Raw genomic sequence first — 21,699 nt, forward strand, 5'->3', positions numbered from 1 at the left:
CGCGCATCCTCCTATCTCCTATTTCTCTTTCCTTTCCGATGATCACCTAATTCTTTCCATTATCGTCGCCGCAGTAGATAGTGTAGTCTTCGATACTGATTACGGGTCGGCCTCTGATGCGTGTTTCCTGCAGCGCAGCAAACGGCACACAGGGGAATCGTAGAAGCGTAGAAAGGACAGTTTGTTGAAGTTCACTCGACAGTTCAGCATGACGAAACGAGTGCTTATTGCCAAAGATTCCATAATCCCTTCACGGAGTTGTCCTTTTAAGTTGTGCGGCTTGGCGACGTGATAGACGACAGCTCCTTTCTGTAATGTACGGGAACCGTGCGCCTTATAACTATGTAGGTTATATAGTTCATGCGCTCCCAAAGCGTAGACACGACTGATCTATTGTGTTTGACTCAAGCAAGACCACCGTGAGCACGTAGCAATCACATTTATGCGGCTGCAGGTTTTATTCATGAATATATGCAAAATAAGTTAGACAAACCATTAAAAAAAATCTGTAGTCCTAGTGCAGATTTCAACTCGAAAAAAGGCGCACATACTCGACATTCCATTGATACCACAGCCTGTGGTATTATGCTATCGATTCCACGAATGGAACTTACGATCCTTTTAATATATGAGACTACAAATTGAGAGTTAAAGCTAATCAAGCGTTCCATAACTGTCGAGCCGATAAGTTGGTACTGGACTTGTCTGCGGGATAAAAACGCTGATTTCGTACATCGACTACTTCCACAAGTTGTTGTATAGGCTGACATACATCCATAAACCTCAAACTATTCTGATTTGAAGTTAGATGCGTTGTCGTACCTCGAGTAGATTGACCAGACACTTCTTTCTTGAACATTCGTGTTAAATTCGAACAAGCCGTTTCCTCTCCCGATTCACCTGTACGCCCCAACGGTAATACTTCGATGAATCTTTTTATTACGGAATTATATTACAATCCAAGAACCAACTTTGACACAACTTCTTAAAAAGCATAAATCATAATAAGTACTATTGAGCAAGTCATATTATGAATTAAACATAAACATCTTATATGGCGAACATATCTCAAAGGTATAACGAAACTTAAGATCCTTGAGTTATGAGAGCTCAGTTGAGACATAAAATTAATTAAGTTGCCAAATTGACATATTTCACAAAAAGCATACCTAAGCAAAAATAAGTTTAAAAATCCCAGAGAGATCAGATGAGCTCGTATGAAACCGGTGACTACACAAAGTCGATTTATGGCTCGACTCAAAGCCTGCAATGTCTTCTGCAAATGCACAGAACGGAAGTTATAGTGCACAGTGCAGATGAACTATAACGAAGTCACATTGACTCAAACAGCTAAGCCTTGCTTAGGTGATGTCATATGTTGACACGGCATTGATGGTGTAGGTCCTGGCGGCATAGGGTTAGGGAACGATGGTGGATAGTTTGGCGGCATTCCCTGCCACCTCATAGGATCAACGGGACCATTCCGCATCATAGCTGAAAAACGAAAAAAAAAGTGAATTCCAATCTAAAAAATCAATGAAGAAATGAAGTTTCGACCTGGATTAGGTGGCATTCCTGGTGCTCCGGCCATAGCTGCTCCAGCAAATGGATAAGGAGGAGGAGGGACAACACCCTTAAAAGTGGCAGATGAGCTGCTTTGCAACATTACGAATGTCAAGCTATTTTCAGCGTGATACCGCAGACGCTTAGCTTAGCTTGCACGTCCCGACATACCGTAAAATGAGTTTCAGTCTTCCTCAATCGCTTGTTCAAGCGAATATGTAAAACTTTCCTATTCAAATTAGAGGCAAATTGGAACTCAAAAAATTTTTTACCTTTGCCATACCAGGATGTCCATACGGCATTTGAGGATATGGGTGTGGAGGATATGGAGCGGGATGGAATGGGCTGACACCTGGTGACTGTCCCGGGATTGCAAAAGGTCGACCGGGATCGGCAGGAAAACCAGGGCCAGGAACTGGTGATGGCATTCCTATGAGAAAAGGACTTACGATATGTATCAATAAAGAAACTGATTTGACTTACCCCGTGCAGCCATCATATGCGCGTACATCGGATGATGAGGACTCATCCCTGGAGGCGGTGCGCCTCCCTTGAACGACATTGGGTCACCAATATATGCAGGAGAGGGGATTTGAGATTTTCCTGGAGCTGACATAGGATAACCTGCAATACAAAGAAAGAAAATATCTAAAGTCACAACCACAGCGGATTGTTACCTCTACCTGGAGGGAACGACGGGGCCCCGTTAGGATATGCAGGAGGAAAGGAGCCTGCAGGTATGGCTCCCATAGGGTAACCATTGCCAGCAGGAGGATAGCGACCAGGATATGGAGCCATTGGATACATGCCGCTTGGAGGCCCTAGAATAACAAAGCTTGCATTGAAATATTAGTAAATAGTAGGAGGAACTAACAGCGAACTGAGATGCTGGACTAAGAAACAAGAGTTTTCAACAATTCCAACAAATTCATTTTCTAAGGACTATTAGAAGTAGATGTAATCATCTTTAGTAAAGTGTGATACAGAAAAGTAAACAATGAGTCGAGCTGGCTGTAATTTAAAAAAGAAAAACTACAGTTAGAAGAAGAAAGAGCTATGCATGTAAGCTAATAGTTACTCGTAAGTATTACATCAGTTAATCATAACTTAGTAAATTACTTTAAAAAAGTTCCCGACCTAAAATCTACGGTTTTGTTAGCTAAGAATACAATCAAAATCATAACGCTTCGAGAAGAAGCCAAAGAGTGAATAGCTTCAAGTGAAGAAGTAACAGCAACTTTCGTAACCGCGAAGACTTATGGCGTGTAACCAGGCCAACAAAACTCATATACTTTCTAATCATTAATAAAATATTACGAATAAAACACGTAAGTGTAGTCAGACCAACATACCCGGAGCTGGCATGAACATAGGCGAAGAATACGGAGAAAGCCCTTGAGTCTGCATGAGTTTTTTCATCTAAGAGTAAGCCGTTTTGTTTATGTAGGAGTCTAGCAAGCAAATAAATCTAACCTCATGCGCCTGGACTTCCTTCTCCCATTCGACCCGAAGCCTTTCCGCTTCAACTTGCCGCTCCATTTCACCCAATTTCTCCAATTTTGCTGACCTTTCATCTCTGAAGGAAAATAAAACTTCCGTTTGAAAAAATTAGATTTTACTATGCATTTTATATATCTCAACTTTTATTTTAGGCGAATCAATGTTTCTTGTTTAAAGCAACTGAATTCTTTTGCCTTTCCTGTCGTTGTTGAACGTTTTGGTCTCAGTCCCACTTTCGAGGAACTCCTCAGCGAAGCTTTCGATTCTGCTACTTCCTAACAGCATTTACATTCTTCTCTTTCCGATAATTCGAAGAAAGGGAAATTAACTATCCTCCACCTGAGTGATATTTCCAGCTTGAAGAAGATTTGTTTCAGGCAGTGGCACAAAATGGTTCGATCCCAGAACGCTATCGAAAAGACGAAACAAAAAGTTGTAGCAAAAAGCTAGATTAACAGCGCTATTGATGCACGTAAAAATATGCTCATACATGGACATGCATGCAAGGATTGAGAAGGAGCGCAGTTTCGTGAACTTGCTTACACTTCTTATTGGAAAGATTTATGAGTAGTTTTTCACGACAGCGTTTTAAACTCATGCAACACGGCGTAACTCATCCAAACTCTTTTTTATTCAAGAAGAAAAAAATCGTGCTATGCAGACATCATCTATATCAGATATTATCTTGGGTAAGGTGCAAATTTTTACATTCTAGGAGCAGTGGACTCTTTGCCCTTGCACTGAATCCACAAATGTCCTTTTTTGGCTAAATGTTTTTGTTTTTTCACTGGTTATCTTAACATTTTTGTAGAATACTACGAACTGCGCAGCTGGAGGCCCTTCTAGCTTCCGGCCAAATGTCTTATAGCTAACTTTAGAACTACCAGTAATACTTTTTCAGAATCGCATAATATTATGTCTAGTGCATACTACCTAGTGTATATGTATAATGTCGGTGTTTATAGACTATAAACACCGACAACTATTACGGCATCGTTCTCTTACAAGTGCTTCACAGAATGTTGAGGCGTTTAGAGTGAGAACACCTAACCGAAATTACAACGTGTTTTTTCAAGATTTGCAATTTTTAAATAAACATCTTCAATGATACGAGGTTAATTGGTTCGCTATGGAATTATTTGTTCGTAATAATGACTTTTTTAATTCTTGTGTGCGCTTCTACTAGTTCTTCGGGTACATCGGAATAAAAATGAAATAAAATGGCAACTTCACATTACTCACTTTTTACAAATTCCATTTGTCGGCGCTTCGACCACATCGTTAATACTGGAAGAGGTGCTGAACGCAGATGAGTTTGTCATCATCTCCATACGTCTAAAAATATTTGCTTCCGCTTTCCTTCTTCTCAATGAACTAAAAAAACAGTTTGAAAAGAAAAAAAAACCTTAACGGTGTTTCTTCCAGTTTCTTTACAGGAGAATTCTCTGGTGCAGTTAAATCCACATAAGTTGGCTTCTTGGCGGTGTTATCTTCAGGATCACTCTAAAACAAGGAGAATATTGGTACTCCTTATTCGATAAAAAGCCACATATTTCATATTCATTCACAGGCAAAATTGCAAGTTTTAACCAGAGATTTTTCGAAGAAGCTGGATAAACTTTAAAAAAAAACAGGATAACTAACTCCGTCAAATTCCCCACTTACAGCCAGCGAAGTACTTCTAATCACAATCGTTTTTTTTATAACAAGCTGCGAAGGTTATCCGAGAGAACAACGGGGTGAATCCACAAACGAACAATCGGTTCTTGTTTAACCAGGAAATACTCATACCAATGTGGCAATGAGCGACCTTCGTCACGGACAGAGGACTTTGCAGTGTGTTCGTTTTTACAAAGGTTTCTTTGCGCATCACTGGCTAAACAATAGCCTTTTAGGCATCTCTACCTCCATTTCATTAATCGCTTGGTGAACTACTATCACTTCTATAAAGCCACTGCTCTTACCTCTTTTGCGATCAAAAGCGATTAACTCGTAGGCAATTCGCCTGAGAAACGTTCTGAGAGGTAAGAGACCCAGAAGTGTTCTCTTCTGCAGGAAATCACCATTGCGTACTTCTGTTTTATTTTACTGCACTTTAATTACAAGTTTACATAAAAACTACAGCAGATAACAAAGGAACACTCTCAGCTTCCTACACTTTTAAATTATTAACATCTGCAGTGTTATACCAAGATCAACCAGGAACGGGGAAAATTTCGCGTGATAAAACTGCAACGTGCATTATATTACCTACAGGTGTCGCTAAAAATAAGTTCAATTCAACGAAAAATGCGGAAACTACTGACACAATAGGAGCACCTGCTACAGGCCACTAATCAACATTCCCCATTATCGTTCAACTTAGGGGTGGGTGTAGTGTAGCGGTTAGAGGTTGTGCCTCCTGCACGATCGATCGGAGGTTCGAATCCGGCTTAGTGCTCACCAAGCCTTTCATCCCTCCGGGGTCGATAAATTGGTACCAGACTTGTCTGGGAGGATAAAAACACTGACTTGACACATCGGCCAGCCACCGCAAGTCATTGTATAGGCCATATACACGTTCGTAGACCTCAAACGATTCTGAATTGAAGTGAACGTGGGGCGCATCCCAAGCGGATTGATTAAAGCAAGAAACTTTATCCTTTATTCAACTTAGCGGAACTAAGTATACTAGAGGGAGTAAATTTCATGAACTGTCGTTAAAGAAGCACTAAGTGATCCGCGCTTCGTTAGTTACATCAAATCTAATCGAACGATTTTCTCTAGATATGACCCTAATGTTCGTATTAGGTATTCAAGGAACACCACTGCGATCACCTATGCGCAGGCGACGATTTTCAAATGAAATAAAAAGTAGTCTTGTTAGATTTGAATTATTAATTAAAAAATCCGGCAGATTTGTTTCGAGTGATCACGATTTTATTGAAATAAGCATTGAAGTTACTAGAAAAGTTTCGAATTAAAGTGTAAGATCTAAAAAAAGAAAACTTTACAAGCCCACAATGTCCTGACTACCAACCTCAGCCTTCCTTTTTTCGGCCTTTCGCTCAGTAACATCCGCCGTTGGAGACTCAGTTGACACTGAGCTTGCAGCTTTTTCTGATACAGTATCATCCGATGAAGATCGTTCTGCTTCTTTCCTCTTACGATATTTTATATGCCACTCCAGAAGGCTGTCAAAACGTTCCTTTTCGAAATCCAGCGCGGCCTGGTTGGCCAGTTCCGTCCTGCAAATTAGTTTCAACATTTAACAACGACGTAAAGCGGCTCCCCACATCGATGGTGACATGTGACGCACGTAAAAAACACAAAATCTTTGCCGGCGGTTTCTGATGGGGAAGTCGCTTCTTGGGATGATGGGACTGATCGTGCAAGAGCCGGAGATGGATGGCAAGGAGAGCTCATCTAAAAGTAAAAATATCACTTCTTACAATTCAAAAAATACAAGGAATTAGGTCGTTGTGTACAACGTACCGGTAGAGCCGTTTCGTTAGCCGTACTGGTTGAAGGTTGTACCTCACATTTCACGCTAGCCACTGGCTTGGGAGACACGTTCGACATACTGGAAGCAATGCGGTTGACGAAGTGCTTTGATTCAACACCCGGCGAGAGGTTTTTCTCAAGTATGCTGCATGCCAATATATATCTGAAACGAAGCAATCACGGAGCAGTTTGAGAAGCCGCTCAGCATATCTCGGAGTTTAAAACGAATACTCGGTATTTAAACAACGAATATGTAGTAAATAAGAGAATAAACAGCAAACATAAATAAACAGGAAAGATCTGAGCAATTTGAAATAGGAACGTGATCGGATCCAAAGTATAAAAAGAGTACAACGGCAATCTTAGCAAGAAAAAAGAGATCTGAAAATTTCCGGCATTACAACTAACTTTTCAGTTGAATCCTGTTTTTTTCGTGAAACTACCACTCAAGCGGGCATTGATAGTTGTGCTACAAACAAAAACGTCATATTCGAAAACGGAAAAAGTTGCATAGACGTCCCATGTAACAGATACAAATTAAATAAACCGTTTACCAGCCCACAAATTGAACGAGAAGTATAATGTTCCAAGAACGAACCTCAACAATGATTACTAGTATTACTTTATTTCCTTAGTTTTGCATGTACAGCAGAAGGCTAACCTCATTTTTTTACATGCTACTACTCAGTACTCAACATGAGAAACCTTGATTCTTCTTCTCTATGAAGACTTTTCTCATTCGTTATTTTCCAAATTTTCAAGGCGCTGTCAAGGTCGTGACATAACATTTAGCAACAAGAGGAAAAATATTAATTATGTGAAGAAGGAAAACACACTAATTTTTCTTTTCAAGACATAAAAGACGTAAAGCGGCGTGCAGTGAAGAGAAGCGTTCTAATGGAGTTGGCAGCAAAGAAAGCAGGGAGGCAGATATGCAATCAATCACGACACCATGAGTCTGCGGTGGTAAAATTGTAAAGAAGAATATGACCGCAGGATGAAATGTAGCTCGGGATTGGCACGTGACCACACCGGAACGAAAACGTTGGTGAACGAATCCAAGGAGCAGATCGATCATTCAAAGACAAGATGTGTCGGGAGACGCACGAGAGGGGTGAAATAGATGCTATTGCCATGTCGGAAATAGAGGGCGCTCGGCCAGCCAAGTGCTTACATTATTACAACCAAGTTCGCAGCACCACCGCTTTATGACTTGCTAGCAATCGCACGCTGATAAGCTGAATGAGCAGCGTATTGCGACTTAACATTTGTTCAAACCAAGTCAGCTACCTACACCAGGAGTCAGTAGCAATGACAGGAGAATCAGCATTCCTGCACTAGTGCAATACTAAATGATGCTCATTCATTCTTGACTGTACACAGTGCAAGACCACCGCGTCGATCATACACAGAGTTAAAAATTCTAATATAAACGATCTTGTGTCCGAACATCCCCGCCACTTTCTGGCCCTAATACAAGCTTCAACCATGTTTGCGTACATAATGTTAAGAGTTGGCATAACTGTGGATTGACTTGACTGCTGTGACCATATGAATAGACTTCTAATGACCATAAATCATTTCATCCAGCATATTTTCATATGGTACAGACTGAAGAATGGAGGATTTTTCGAACCTCAATTATTATGAAGTATTGACAAAGAGAAACCAAACCACAACAACATGATTTGCTGGTAAAGGTTGCATAAAAAAGTGGTCATAACGAGAATTCAAAGGTGAGGAATGCAGGGTTAAACAATAAGAAGTGAAACAAAAGTGAACGTCCAAGCAACAATCAAGACAAAGAGGAATCAAATGCGATTAAGATGAACGTCTACGTCCTCGTAAAAAAAAAAGAAGTTTGAAGAGATAGGATAGAAATGTTTGAAGTTCCAAGATAATCAAAAGTCGGAACTTCATCAGTAGAGCAGCATAAAAAAACCGACGAAAAAAAAAACGAACAAAAGGCAAGAGGTGATAGTAGGCTTTTCGCATTTGAAAATGTAGGAAAAACCAGAGTTGATATGATCATGAACATGAGCAACTATAGTGCAACACTAATGCACAAATTCGACTTCAGTGAATGAAAATGACGACGAAAGTCCAAAGATTCTACTAGAATGTGAATGTGTTGTACAAAATAAATCACATGATGTATCTGTACGATAACGGTTCGAGGATTCAAAAAGGATCGTTTTAACAGAACAGAGACATTCGATAAAATCTTCACTGAGTATGACTTCGTTCAAGTAGGTTCCACCACAAGAAGGGAGAGATGTTTTTAGCAGGTAGTAACCGGGTGGTCTGAATAATTCGTAAGTTTATGTCATCAGGTCAACGCATGTATTAGGTAGGACGACACACCAAAAAACCGTACGCAGCATTTTAAGTGTAGGGGTCGTATGTGTACCGTCACATACGCCACAGAGTGGGTGACATCAAAACCAGATGAAACATAGCCTTCAGTGGAAGAAGGCCGACGAATCACCGGAATGAAAAGAGACGAAATGAGAACAACGCGACTTCATAGGAGCCGAAGCGCTCGATGGTACAACAAAAACTATTCGAATACAACGCGCAGAACGAGGCGAAAAAGAAACTCAATCGGAGAAAACTACGGGCGATCGTCATTCGAGATCTACGCAGACGGAAGGAAAAGATGGTTCACTCAAGAAGTAACACTACAGATAAAATGCACGCAAAATGAGAACCGTATCAGCTGGCAGATCGAGATGGGAAGAGTCCTAAAAAATCAACATAAGCGTGTAACACCTTCGCGTTACCCTTAGGCGAAAGAATCAGACGTGAAGCAAATTGATGTAATATGCAAAGAAAGGAAAGAAGGAAAAAGAATAGAACTGTCTCATAAGTGTTCAAGGATGGTTTTAATACAATAATCACGTAATCATAATTATTGCAAGTAAAACGAAGCAATGACGAAACGAATTCAGAGAAAGGAGAGTACTGATGTGATCCAAAGGAATTCGAGTACCAGCAAAACGACAAAAGCAACAAACGCAGCCGAAAACACAAAGTTCCACTGAGAAATTTTAACAAAGTGTTCATATCTAAACACTTCTTAACTCGTATTTCGGATGTCTTTGATAAAACCAAGTGAAAATGGATAGTAAAAAACTCTAGTATTTTAAACATCCGTGATTCCGTTCGAATCTTATTCCTGCAAATATAGATGCAATCATTCAAGTATTGCATGCAAATAATGGTAAAGCGCCAAGTTCTCCTTCAAGAAAAATGGTCAAAGCTAGAAGTGGAGTAAAAAAAGGAATTAAAAATGAAAAAAATACTACTTCACCTGCAGCAGAACAGTGGTCAAAGATAAAAACCACCACTTCATTTAAACACTCGAACCGATGGGCGTGTGCGGCAACAAAGCGATGTCACTGGGCACGGCACACATGCAGCGGGCACAAATGGCCTTCGAGAACACCGAACCAAGCAGAGACGACTGAAGAGATAACGCAAGACGGCTGTTGACTGCCTGGTTCGCAGCGAAAACTAAGACGAGTGTGAGAGTTAGTAGCAAAAGATCAAACGAAATCAAAACGTTGCAATACATCTATTTGGAGCTAAGCAGACAATGTATGTGCGTCTCAACAAAGATTTTAAGGTAAAATATGTACCAACAAAGATAATTAAATGGCTCACTGATTAGAAAATGTTTAGAATCAGTCCATTAATATTGATATGACGGTTAATCAACTCAAAACATCAAGAAATCTCTGAAAGGAGATAATTTTGATAGATGACTCTACCAAACTATTTTGGATCCACACATTTCTCTAGCATTGGCCACATTCAATACGTCAATTAATAACTGTCAATCAGTACACTCGCTAATAGTCAATACCCACATCCAGAACAAAATCTAATGTTTTCTTGAGAAAGCCGACATGAGCAAAAGCATTTCATGTGGAAGACTGGTCGCACAATGTGCACACCTGTGGAAAAAATAGGAAGAAAACTATCAAAACACGCATTCGAATCACAATAATATCGTATGCAACAATGAACAGTAAAGAAAAAAGCAAGAAACACGCAGATTATATGCGTGGAACAAGGGAGAGCAAATTTTCTAAAAGAGTTGCTTCCAAACTGGAAAGTACACAGGCTAATTTCCTTGTTAGCAATACAAAAAGCAGGTTGCGTTGATCAACAAACGATAACCTTAACAAGAAAGCGAATACAGCGCTGAACAATGCTAATACTCAAAAAGCTGGAACGGCTTGTGCTGGAGATGATGCGATAAAATATGAAATTAAAGACTACAGGAGAGTTCTGCTGAGAAAAATTTAAACAAAAGAAGTTTATGAGCATGACTTCAAAATGAAGTTGTGGTTACGATAAAATCGACATCAAATCACGAAACAAAATATGAATCTGTAGCAAATGCTGAACAAAAAAGGAAAAGAAATATCGCTCCTTTACGTGAATTAGTCTGAAATATGAAATACAGAACTCACCCGAACGTTGACAAGTGAAAACAATGGAATTCTCTACCAAAGAAAGCGATATACCAAAATGTTCGCGAGAATTCAAGAAGAATTCCGTGAAGTTTTTTTTCCTCCGCTTCCGAAAAAAAAACTTTCAGTTTCAGGAACGAAAAGAAAAAAAACTGAAGCAGGAGCAGAAAACTAGAACCAAAACAGAAAATTATACGAAGAAAAGGGCGGCAGCAGTCAACCGTGAAAATGATTAACGAGCGAGAGAAAGATAAAATATATTTAACACCCTTTAGATATATCAACACTTTCACACCAAAAATCTTACTTTAGAAAAACAGTCGTAGCTACCAGTGAGCATAGACTTTTTGTAGAGGTTAGGTGCAAACTTTAAAAATAAAAATCATACCAAAATCTTACGGAGATGATTTGGAACATTTCAACTCCCATTCATAAACAGTAATATTCATAGGTGTTGACATGATGCGTAAACAACTAAATGACACGTGTTTTTCAAACAACTAAAAACCGTATAACACCTAACAATTGCGACCTATAAATTAAAAAAAACCGCTACTTTGTTGGAATACAATTAGACCACCGCCAAGAATCCTCAGTTGAATCATGTAGCAGCTGAGCCACATCGCAAATAAATCTGTCCTTTAGCAGGTTTCCGATAAGTTGTACACCTATCGGAAGGTTGTCTGAACTTCTCCCACATGGTACAGAAATGGCAGGTACCCCTAAATTTTGTTATCTTATCCGGAAAAGAAAGTTAAGAAGTTAGTTGAGAAAGAACGAAGTTGAACCTGCTAGATTGGCAGGCTGAGTGTAGAAGTCATCTTGGTCCTCCCTCTTGTAGAAGCCTTGCCTGAGTTTTGAAAATAAAGGAGAGGATCCTGTTGCAGTCGGTGTCAATAAGATATCCACTGAATTAAAAGCTTCAAAGATTTCGCTCGCAATTTTGCGACGTACCCGCAACGCTTTGGTGAAGAACTTCTTTCGATTCCTGAAATGGCAGAAATGTTCATTAATTTGGCAAATGTAATGTTAGAATTAGAAAGAGAAGAATAGGCTGAAAAAAAATTACACGAGAAACGTCTGCTTCTGTTGTAAGAAGTTATTCTCAGCATTGAACATGAGATATCTGTTAGAAGAAGCTATCAAATTTTACAATTCTTCATAGTCTTCTTCAAAGTTCCTCTTTTACTTGGGGATTTGAAGGTATTGTGAAAATGTATGAAAAGACGTTATTCTTCGTAACATACACAAAAAAGACCAAAAGGTAAAAGTTAATTAAAAATTAGTAGATGTTTCCCGTCAGTGATAAGTGCTTCCTATGATACTTCACTGTCATGGAAAGGATAAAGATATAAGTAAGCTAAAGAAAACTTTGCCGATAAAAAGGCAGGATGAAATATAACGGAGAAATTCTGAATAATAAAACACGCGTCTCAAAATTTTTTGCGACGCAAATCGAAGTTTTCTGAAGAAAAAAAAAACAGGTTCCAGTTAGAAAATATACAAAGTTGCAATCTACATGTTAGAGCTCTGAATGCAAACAACACTTTTTGGGAATACAAAACGCCACAGACATCCGAATATTAGTATTCTATATTAGAGCAGAACGTCTAGAAATTTATCTATGCTTCTGCAAGTGGAAACAAAGTTTTGCTAAGTAGTAGCACATTTCGTCGTCTATCTAACATTTTCGAGGAAGGCAGTTTCAGCAGTATAATTACAAAGGATGAAAACCTACCACTTTGTGAGCTCTAAGTCATTAGAAGAGAAGATTAATATATAACAACAACGAAAAGAATAGAGAAAAACCCACTCTCGCATCAGAAAATAATTCCCTGCCATGATTCTTCGTTTGACGACGGTATTGAAAGCCTCACTTCGCGAAGATGCGTACAAGTCAAAGGTGGATTTTTCGTTTTTAGAACGATGACCATATTCGATACTGTCGTAACTGAAATCCGCGATTTTACACCGGTATTGTAATGTAAAGAAGGTAACCCCACCGTGCCATATTAGAAGCTATGTCCACTGCGGAGATTATTTGGTAACACACCAAAGAATACTTAGTGTTGGGCAATGACAATTCAACTATTTTCGCTCCATGTCGCTGTAATGTATTTGCAGCGTGGTTCCACACTCGCCAAGCATCATCAGAGAGGAACTCATTGTGATATTCCTGGAGATAAATTGCTCAATAATTTCAAAAAGTTCAATAAAGGGAAACTGTTATTAAAAGATTCTTTTACAACAAATTTCAAGTACACCACTTCCAAAAAGAGGATGTCAATATGGAACAAAAATATCAGCTAATTCACGAGGGTAGTTTTCCTTAGATAATTCTATGAAGAAATGACAAACACTCTCTTTAGCAGTGGATTCAAAAAAGTCTATTCATGAACCACATTCAATGTTTAACATAATTGTCCAACTCTGATTTACTTTATAGCACAGATGCGATAGTAGGAGCCGGTGCTCCGACTCCCTTCACTTCTGGACGGTTGGCGAAAGTATCCCCTTCACTTCTGGATGGCTGGGGAACGGATTCTCATCACTTGACCTACGCCACATGAGCTGGACCTTCACCCGAGGAGGGTCCGGCTGCTCCCTATTGCACCTATGCATTAGACTTATTCCCATGAGCTAGAGTCGATTCCTGTTCTACTACCCTTACTAGTAAAGAGTTCGAATGCTCTGCATAAAAAACCACCGATTACAACAGATTCTAATCACGTATAAGAATCGTCCAACGTTTAGACTATTGTTCATCCAAACAAAGAAAATTACTACACTTTTGTTGAGGATCGGAATCAAAAAAGGGTTGAAAAAAGACCTTAGGTATCCCAATGCGTAACCCGACGACTGAAGAACATGTATCCGAAGAAGACAGCTCTATCGATGTTGAATCTCGCTTGTCAATACCTGACATCGCCTCTAAAAAGGAAGCCAAATAACTAAGTATGAAATATCGCGCAGATATAGAGGATCTAAGATAGATTTAGAAATCAATATTCTTGTGAAGTTTGTTTCTTCAATAGAAAAGGAACTGATGTGAAAAGAAGAAAAGGTATTGGTTGTTAATAACAGCACTCACGAAGAAAGTTCCAACAAGAGTTGGCGCTTTTAGCGAGTATGGACGGCACATCCAAAGAATTGACCTGTAGGAAACATTAGTATGTACAAAACGGACTTTCACTCTCCAGTAATAAAAACATACAAGAGGAACTAAACCGTGTCGCGACAGGACTCCATATGTCGGCTTTAGGCCAAAAATCCCGTTGAATGCTGCTGGGTTTCTAGATGAACCACCGGTGTCTGAGCCAAGACCACTGCAGTAAATGACATTCTCAACTTCAAGCTCAGCATAACTTGAAGAAAAAAGACACGTGAGAATGCGTACACTTCTGCCATGCCTAGCTGGACTGCAACTGCTGATCCACCAGATGAACCTCCAGGTACGAACCAATCATCTTCAACACTTCTCTGAAACAGAATACAGTTTCAAATAAGTTTCAGACAAATTGATCACTTGCGACTAAAGTAATTGCAGTGAAACATATATTAACTAAAACGAGCCACAAAATTAAAGGTGCCCATGGGCTCCTATTACTATTATGTTTAAAGGCATCACTCCACGAATATGAGGTGATACGGATTTCAGGTGGAGTATTCGTATACGGAATGGGAGACTATGGAGAGGGGGGTGATTCCGTCCATTTCTTCCTAATTGCTGTAAAAAACGGTCCGGAAGATACGGCTTCAGGCGTAGTGGCGCACTATTTTCTACAGGGAGTTCGACTGGAGCGCGCCAGTCTTGTGCGGCGCCGCATCTTCCGGGCCGTTTTTTACGGCAATTAGGAAGAAATGGACGGAATCACCCCCTCTCTATAGTCTCCCATCCCGTATACGAACACTCCACCTGAAATCTGCACCACTTCAGATTCGTGAGGTGATGCCTTTAAAGACGGAAATAATTATGAAGAATCTAAATTTTTTTCTTTTGCATCATTCATTAAAGCTTCACTATGACCTCTCATTCAACTGTTTATTTTTATGTTGCGCTATTGTACAAATCTTCCACCTTGTCAGTTTAATATGGTGTTCTGAAAGTTACAGTTAGAAAGTTGTTCTGAAGTTAAAAGCAGAAACATAGAAGGTTACAAAAAATCTGGATGAAAGGACTGCAAAACACAGACTACTGAACAAGAAAGTCATTCCCCCTCTCAAAAAAGCTTGGAGCATCCAGGGTTCGATGTCAGATCCACATTGAATTCCAGGAGTTAGCCTTCATCGCTGTTAATAACTGCTTATATTTGAGCAAAGAAGCATCGGAGTTTTCACATCGTAATCTAGTCTTGCTACGGTCTGACAACACCACGTTGATAACAAATACAAGTCTGTAGTCAACATGATGAACTCGATTAGTTTTTCTTCACCTTCTTGCAGCATTTCGATAATGTGGCTTCAAATTTATTAACCTGTGTCAGACGAAAAACAAAAGAGGATATATCACTAGACAATGCTCGTCTTATCATCTTGTTCGAATAGATCAAGCCCCTATTATCGAGTTCTACTTATGAGGGATGCAACACATTAACTGAAGTCAATCCAACTAAAGCGATACAAACAAGATTTAGACTAGATTTAACGGACAACTCCTTCTTCAACCTTAATAACGATGTATTTTCGACTGGGATAGGGAAAGCGGATGTGCGCCAAGCAGGGAACAAATGTACATACCAAGAGGTGTCGCGGTCTCACGGCACAACACGTTCTACGCCGGCTATAAACCTTCATATTCTTTCAGTCTAGTGTTCATTCTTCTAACAATAAAATCACTTCTCGATTTAACGTTCATGAGTAGCCAAATTGAAAATGCAACACACCGTGAGCCCACTTTTCACTGGTCCAAAATGCCCAAGCACGCTAGATGTTCCCATGCAAAACTCATCCATGTTTCCCTTGCCAATGATGCAGCCTCCTATACAACTACAAACAAATCAATAAAAATAGGTTTAGAAAATCTGAACAATTTGGAATTCTCACCTCTATCTATTAATCTTTGTACTACCGTTGCTGTGTACGGTGCTACGTAGCTCTCCAACATTCTTGAAGCGCATGTCAAAGGATATCCCTGAACTCTGAAAATCGTACAAGTACTCATTTCACAAATGCTGCTAGTTCTGATCAAGAGATGAAGAAACGCACGCAAAGCAGTCCTTCACAACGACTGGAAATGGTGTCAATCCTTTGGCGACTGCGGACTGAGCCTGAGAACGAGCAAGATCAAAAGTCTCAGTGATAAGTGCACCATATCTTCTTGATTTCACTGCACATTCGATAGCCGCTTCGATCCGTTGCATTAGCCAAAATTCTAGAAAACAGGAGATAGTTGCCAGCTGATATGGGAGAAAAGTTTGAAAAAAAAGTGTTTGCCAAAAGAATAATTGCGATAGGCATTTTCAAAGAACAAAACAGATTTAACTTATATATGCGACACACAGAGTTGTGAAAAAGTGGGCATCTTTAAGCTAATCAGCTAGAAAAAAACGTCTAAACAATAGTCAGAAGAATGTAATGGAAGGAAAAGAGGCCAGGCGCTATAGCTATAGCAGATCTCACTTTACGGAACAATTCGTTTCAATTCATAGCAAAATGTGAACCTAAAAAAGGAAGAAGTGCAAGCGAGAACTTGAGTGGAGATATGGGAGAAATTTTATTTCGGAATTTTGGAATACGAGAAGCATGAAACAAAATCTAAGAAAAAGAACATCAGAAGAAATGCAGGGATTTCATCAGGAAACTAAAACTCCCAGAGTGCCCATCTCTGAGCTATAAAAGAAGAAAAACGAAGTATAAGCAGTCGAAAAATGACATGAGAAGGAAATGTTCAAAAACTGGCACTATTCCAGCCATGCCAGCGCGCAGATCCGGCGAATGCGGCCGCGACCTTCTTGTGCTGTCTGGAACGCTCCGTGCACCGCATAGTCTTTCCGAATTCGTGGGGTCAAACCATCGACGAGGGTCAATCCCATCATGGGTCATGGGGTGGTGGATGCATGAGGCTATTGTCGCGTTTCACATTCGTTGCGGTCTTTAGTCAAAGCCGTGGATCGATACGATTCAATTACGGTTCTAAGGACGGGCGGCTGAGTACCGGGGATGCGCCATTTCTCGATTTCTACGTTTGTCCGTGAAGACGTCCCGGGCGTCTTGTTTCGCAATCCAAAAATTGGCCGATATTTATGGGTGGAACACCATCATGAACGGTCAGTTTGGCGAGAGCCTGGCATCCCACAATGAATTATTCGCAATCCGCGGTTTTTCTTGCTCCACTCCTAACAGAAAATGATAATAGACATCATTACACCTAAGCAGATGCTGTGGGCATTCTCGTAAAACGTTCCGTCTGAGAATTCCTATCGACTTGGATCTATAATGGTAGAGTTTCAACAGTAGTTGCGTCCAAACCTGTCCATCGGGTTTTTCTCCAGCCGTTACTGCGGTTACTTTGCACGTCTCTTCAGGCGAGATACTAGAAGACGGCTCATACAATACTGAGAGTAGATCTGTGCTCATTAGGTTTTCTATGGTCAGAATTGCAGTACACATTCCATACACCTCCCTTTCCCCCGCCTGGGCTTTGCAATGAGTCGCATAGGCGGGTTAAAACGACATGGAACACGGCGCAGTTGCGTAGGCGGTTCCGCTCGAAGCGGCGCGTGGAACGTAGCGGTTGGGATCGAGGTAGGACCGTCGCGAACTGTAGCGACGAGTGGTGCTGGCGAAGGTCCTGCTCGGATCCTGGCCGCGAAGCTCCACCGCACCGCTTCGAGCGGAACCGCTTACGCAACTGCGCCGAGCGTCATGTCGTTTGACTCTAGTATAAATTAGTGCCAAAACACAACAAAACTCCGCATAAAGATTTTAATGTCCCGACATAGAGTTACTCTGTATGTAAAATTACAAATGAAATGGTCCACAGATACTTCAGAAGTACATATGCTCCTTTCAGTGTGAATATGACAACAGATTAATAGCGTGGCTATGCATAATTCACGGTGAGGTCAAGCTAATTATTTGATGGACTCATGTCTTTTAAACTGAGCTGGCCGTATCGGCAATTTTCAGTACTCCATCTTCTTGGGTACAATAGCGTACGTACATTTTGCACAGCACACCTAAAGGCTGTGATTTTGTTAGCTAACAGTTAACCATTTGCGCACAATGAGAGAGAAAATAGCCAATGGATTCTGATTTGTGGATCTTACTGCTTTTACTCTCTGTGTTCTCTAAGAGACATTTTGCCTGGCTTCTGTTTAAGTAGAATTATCTATGAACGACTTGCATGAAGGAAAGTTGTGACATTTTCAGTGCTTTTGCATTTTACATACCATAAATGTAAGTCGTGAAACATGTCCAATCAAAATGAAACTAAATTCCGAGGGATTTCTGGATGAATTGGTATTCTTCGACGCACTCATGGAGTGCAAAACGGATGCCATTGTCCGCTGCATTTGGTGAAGAGATTTCAGAGTCGAATGTCGGTTATGCAAAAAAAAAACTTTGAAGTGTTACTTAGTAATTACGTTGGTGAGAAGGGGATCGTATCGATTATTGTTCTTTTTTAGATAAGAGTTGCGTTCAAGCTTGAAGTTTAGCGGCGGATTAATTGGTTGGAAGCGATAAATCAAACTTTTTGTGTGAAAGAAGCTATATTTAGGAAGGAGCAAGCCATAAAACGAAGCTTTGATAATCCTTGATAACTATGACCAAGCCGTTTCTGAGAGAGAGAGAGAAGTTATCAAGGATCGTTTCTACTCTAACAATGAATAAGCACAATGATTTAAGAGAGAATTTCCAATTGAATAAAGGCACAAGGCAGCACCAAATATGAGAAGATAACATCACTCTAGTTTTGAGAGCTGAAATTCATCTTTTTATTATCTGTGAATAGTGGAGACGATGAAAGTAGCGTGAAGATGCAAGAATCCCCTTCTCCGTTTAGGAATCATGTGACGAGTCAATCAATCCACTCAACATGGATTCACGAAAGGACATCTATCTCGTGGGAAAACTCTCCCCATAACTTCCCTCCACAAGAAGTTATCCGTCATGAAGCCTAATCACAACTACATAATATAAGAAGTTTTGAACAGGGTTACTAAACAGGGGAGTCGGACTTGATAAGAGAATGACCAAAGTGTGATGGCAAGAATCGAAGCCTATAGTCGGCTCAAAATGACATTAAGATCGGTGCATTTGCGTAGACGGTCTGAGTGGTGATAGCTAGGGTCCATCCTCGATCCTGTACCCTATCCTCTATAGCATCATTTCGTTTACGCATACGGCAGCTTACGCAACTTCACTGCGCTTCACGTCGCCTTGGCTCTACTACTACAATTGGCTTCTCGCATTTCGAATTCACTTTTCCAATCTGTGACCACTTCTCAATGAGTGTCGCGGCGATGGGATTTCAAGAAAGTCTATTCGATTAATTGACGGTATGAAGCAAAGAACAACCGCTGCCGTTCGAAAACTGATCGGATGTACTTGAATGGAGTCTGGAGTAAGAAAAAAGGCTTTGGCGAGACCTTTCCTGTTTTTGCACCCGACGAATTCACGGTTGAGCAACGTATTGTTGGTGAGGTGTTATTACTATTTAAATCTCCCCTACTCTTCTCAAATACGCCGAACTCAAAGTAATATTCGTCTAAAGCAGCGCGATATTGCAGAATGTCGCCAACTCTGTATTGGTGCCAGCTGCAGCCCATTGTTTTGGACTCCGCAATGATGAACAGAAGTCAGGGTGGACGGACAACCGATTGAACTCGTGGATGAGTTCTGTTATCCGGCTAGTATGCAATCAAGCATTCAACTCCTTAGCGAAGTGCTGGTGGCCAGCGAGTCTACCTATCCGATACTCGTCATACAATGATGTACGAATCGAAGCAATCGAAGACTTGGGCAGTCTCATCAACGGTAATGGGGAATTTCGATGTAGAGCTGCTTAGACGGTTGCTCAGCTACTCTCGTTCAGTGGTATGCCAATACAAATAATACCTAAGGTTACGAACAAATCCCAGATTCGCCACACTATCATAGCAAACGTGTTTTCGCTTAATAGTTCCTCCCTTTGTACTTGTAAATTAAGGAAAAATCGTGACCGCTGAGCAATCTGTGCAGACGCAGTGAATTAGATGCGTCTTCCGTATAGAACGATATCTTCACAACATCTACTATTAACACATTATCATTATTAGTATTATATTATTATTATTGGTATTGTTAACAGTATTTACATCTGGGAGAAAGAAACTCTGTGCAACCTTTGAGAAATTCTTCTCCCCAGTAGTGTATTTAAAGTCTTAAGGTTCACGGAAAAAACAAAATCCTTATGTATTTCAACTCTCGCTTTAAAGGCATCATCCCACGAATCTCGGGTAATGCCTTTAAATTTGTATTTTAAATTGCTGCAGGTATAGTCGGCTCAAGACGGCACGAAACTTGGTGTAGTTGCGTAAGCAGCTGTGCTCAAAGCGCTGCGGTGGAGCGTAGCGGTTAAGATTAAGAAGGGACCTTCGCGATGGTCCCACCTCGATCTCAAACGCTCCCAATAGCTCCAGTGCACCGCTTCCAGCACAGCCGCTTACGCAACTGCACCGAGCTTCGTGTCATTTTAACCTGAATATACAAGGAAGGTGCAAAAGTGATTGCCGAACGTACTCAGTGAGCCTGATGCGTTACGTCTACGCAAGAGGCGGGCATTGGTAGCCGCCTGTGTATGTCATTGAGATTATATCGAAATGATGGTGGTGTTGATGAGGCCACTTGAGCCCTTCTTTTCTTGTTTACCTCTAATGGTTTCCCAACAAGATGTTTCTCCGTCAACATCGATCCCATTGATCTATCGATTGTCGCCACGTCGATTGAAGGCGACGGTCACAGTCCTCCGAAGGAGAGGTCGCAACGTGTGAAGGGACGTAAGGGACGTACCGTTCTAGTATCTTGAGAGTCGAGCACTAGTTTACCTCCTTATCTTAATCATGAGCTTCAAAAAGGTTCTGACATTTCTGAAGATCTAAATGAATCCTTTGCCGATGCTGCAAAACGGAGAGCTTGGTTTCCACTACTCTCCCGTCGTCGGTGTTCGCCGTGATTACTTCGCCAACAATCAGTATTCCTCCGAGGCCGATAGATAGGTACCATACCTATCTGGGAGGACAAAAACACTGACTTGGTCATCGGCTTCTTCCCGCAAGCCATTGCATAGGCCAAGACGGCCTCCAAAATCTCAACGATTATAAATTGCAATAAAACGCGTTGGCGCATCTCAAGTGGACTAATATTCCAGTAAGTTTATACTTTATCCTTTTAATCGGTATTCATCGAAGATGTCGGCACCATCGCTAATGTTGTCACTGTCAAGAACGACGGAATCTTAGAGAAAAACATCATCACGAAACAAGGAAAAAGCCTTACGAAAGGGGTAAATTGGACACAACCCAGCACAACCACAATGTGTACAGATATATTACAATACAAAAGCTCAGTTGGAGTCCTCAACGCGAAATCGCAGTCCCTAAAAAGACTGAACATCAATGATATTAGGTTGGTGCGTAATTAACTTCGGAAACGGACCGTATACTTCAAATTGCTATAACTCAGCTTAAAC

General features: G+C 40.6%; 1 protein-coding gene across 3 annotated transcripts; it reads right to left on the reverse strand.

Moving 5' to 3' along the window:
* Positions 1-1,342: 1,342 nt before the first annotated feature.
* On the reverse strand, positions 1,343-16,387 carry RB195_000946 (uncharacterized protein; the record flags this gene model as incomplete). Of its 3 annotated transcripts, XM_064197512.1 has the most annotated exons (23): positions 1,343-1,494; positions 1,558-1,633; positions 1,836-1,993; positions 2,047-2,187; positions 2,247-2,384; positions 2,916-2,982; positions 3,037-3,139; positions 4,306-4,398; positions 4,469-4,566; positions 6,083-6,290; positions 6,362-6,468; positions 6,538-6,709; positions 11,608-11,749; positions 11,816-12,015; positions 12,841-12,978; positions 13,031-13,203; positions 13,858-13,958; positions 14,119-14,182; positions 14,242-14,353; positions 14,425-14,507; positions 15,911-16,005; positions 16,071-16,165; positions 16,233-16,387. In XM_064197512.1, 23 exons carry the CDS (start codon positions 16,385-16,387, stop codon positions 1,343-1,345), a joined length of 2,871 nt encoding a protein of 956 aa, XP_064053392.1. The 3 variants fall into 3 exon arrangements, with proteins under 3 accessions (XP_064053392.1, XP_013292203.1, XP_064053393.1); XM_013436749.2 differs by lacking the exons at positions 11,608-11,749; positions 11,816-12,015; positions 12,841-12,978; ... (6 more) ...; positions 16,071-16,165; positions 16,233-16,387 and having other exon boundaries at positions 6,538-6,624; XM_064197511.1 differs by lacking the exons at positions 1,343-1,494; positions 1,558-1,633; positions 1,836-1,993; ... (7 more) ...; positions 6,362-6,468; positions 6,538-6,709 and having other exon boundaries at positions 11,580-11,749.
* Positions 16,388-21,699: the final 5,312 nt, after the last annotated feature.

The sequence above is a fragment of the Necator americanus genome, chromosome IV, assembly GCF_031761385.1.
Source record: "Necator americanus strain Aroian chromosome IV, whole genome shotgun sequence".
Taxonomy (NCBI): Eukaryota; Metazoa; Nematoda; class Chromadorea; order Rhabditida; family Ancylostomatidae; genus Necator; species Necator americanus.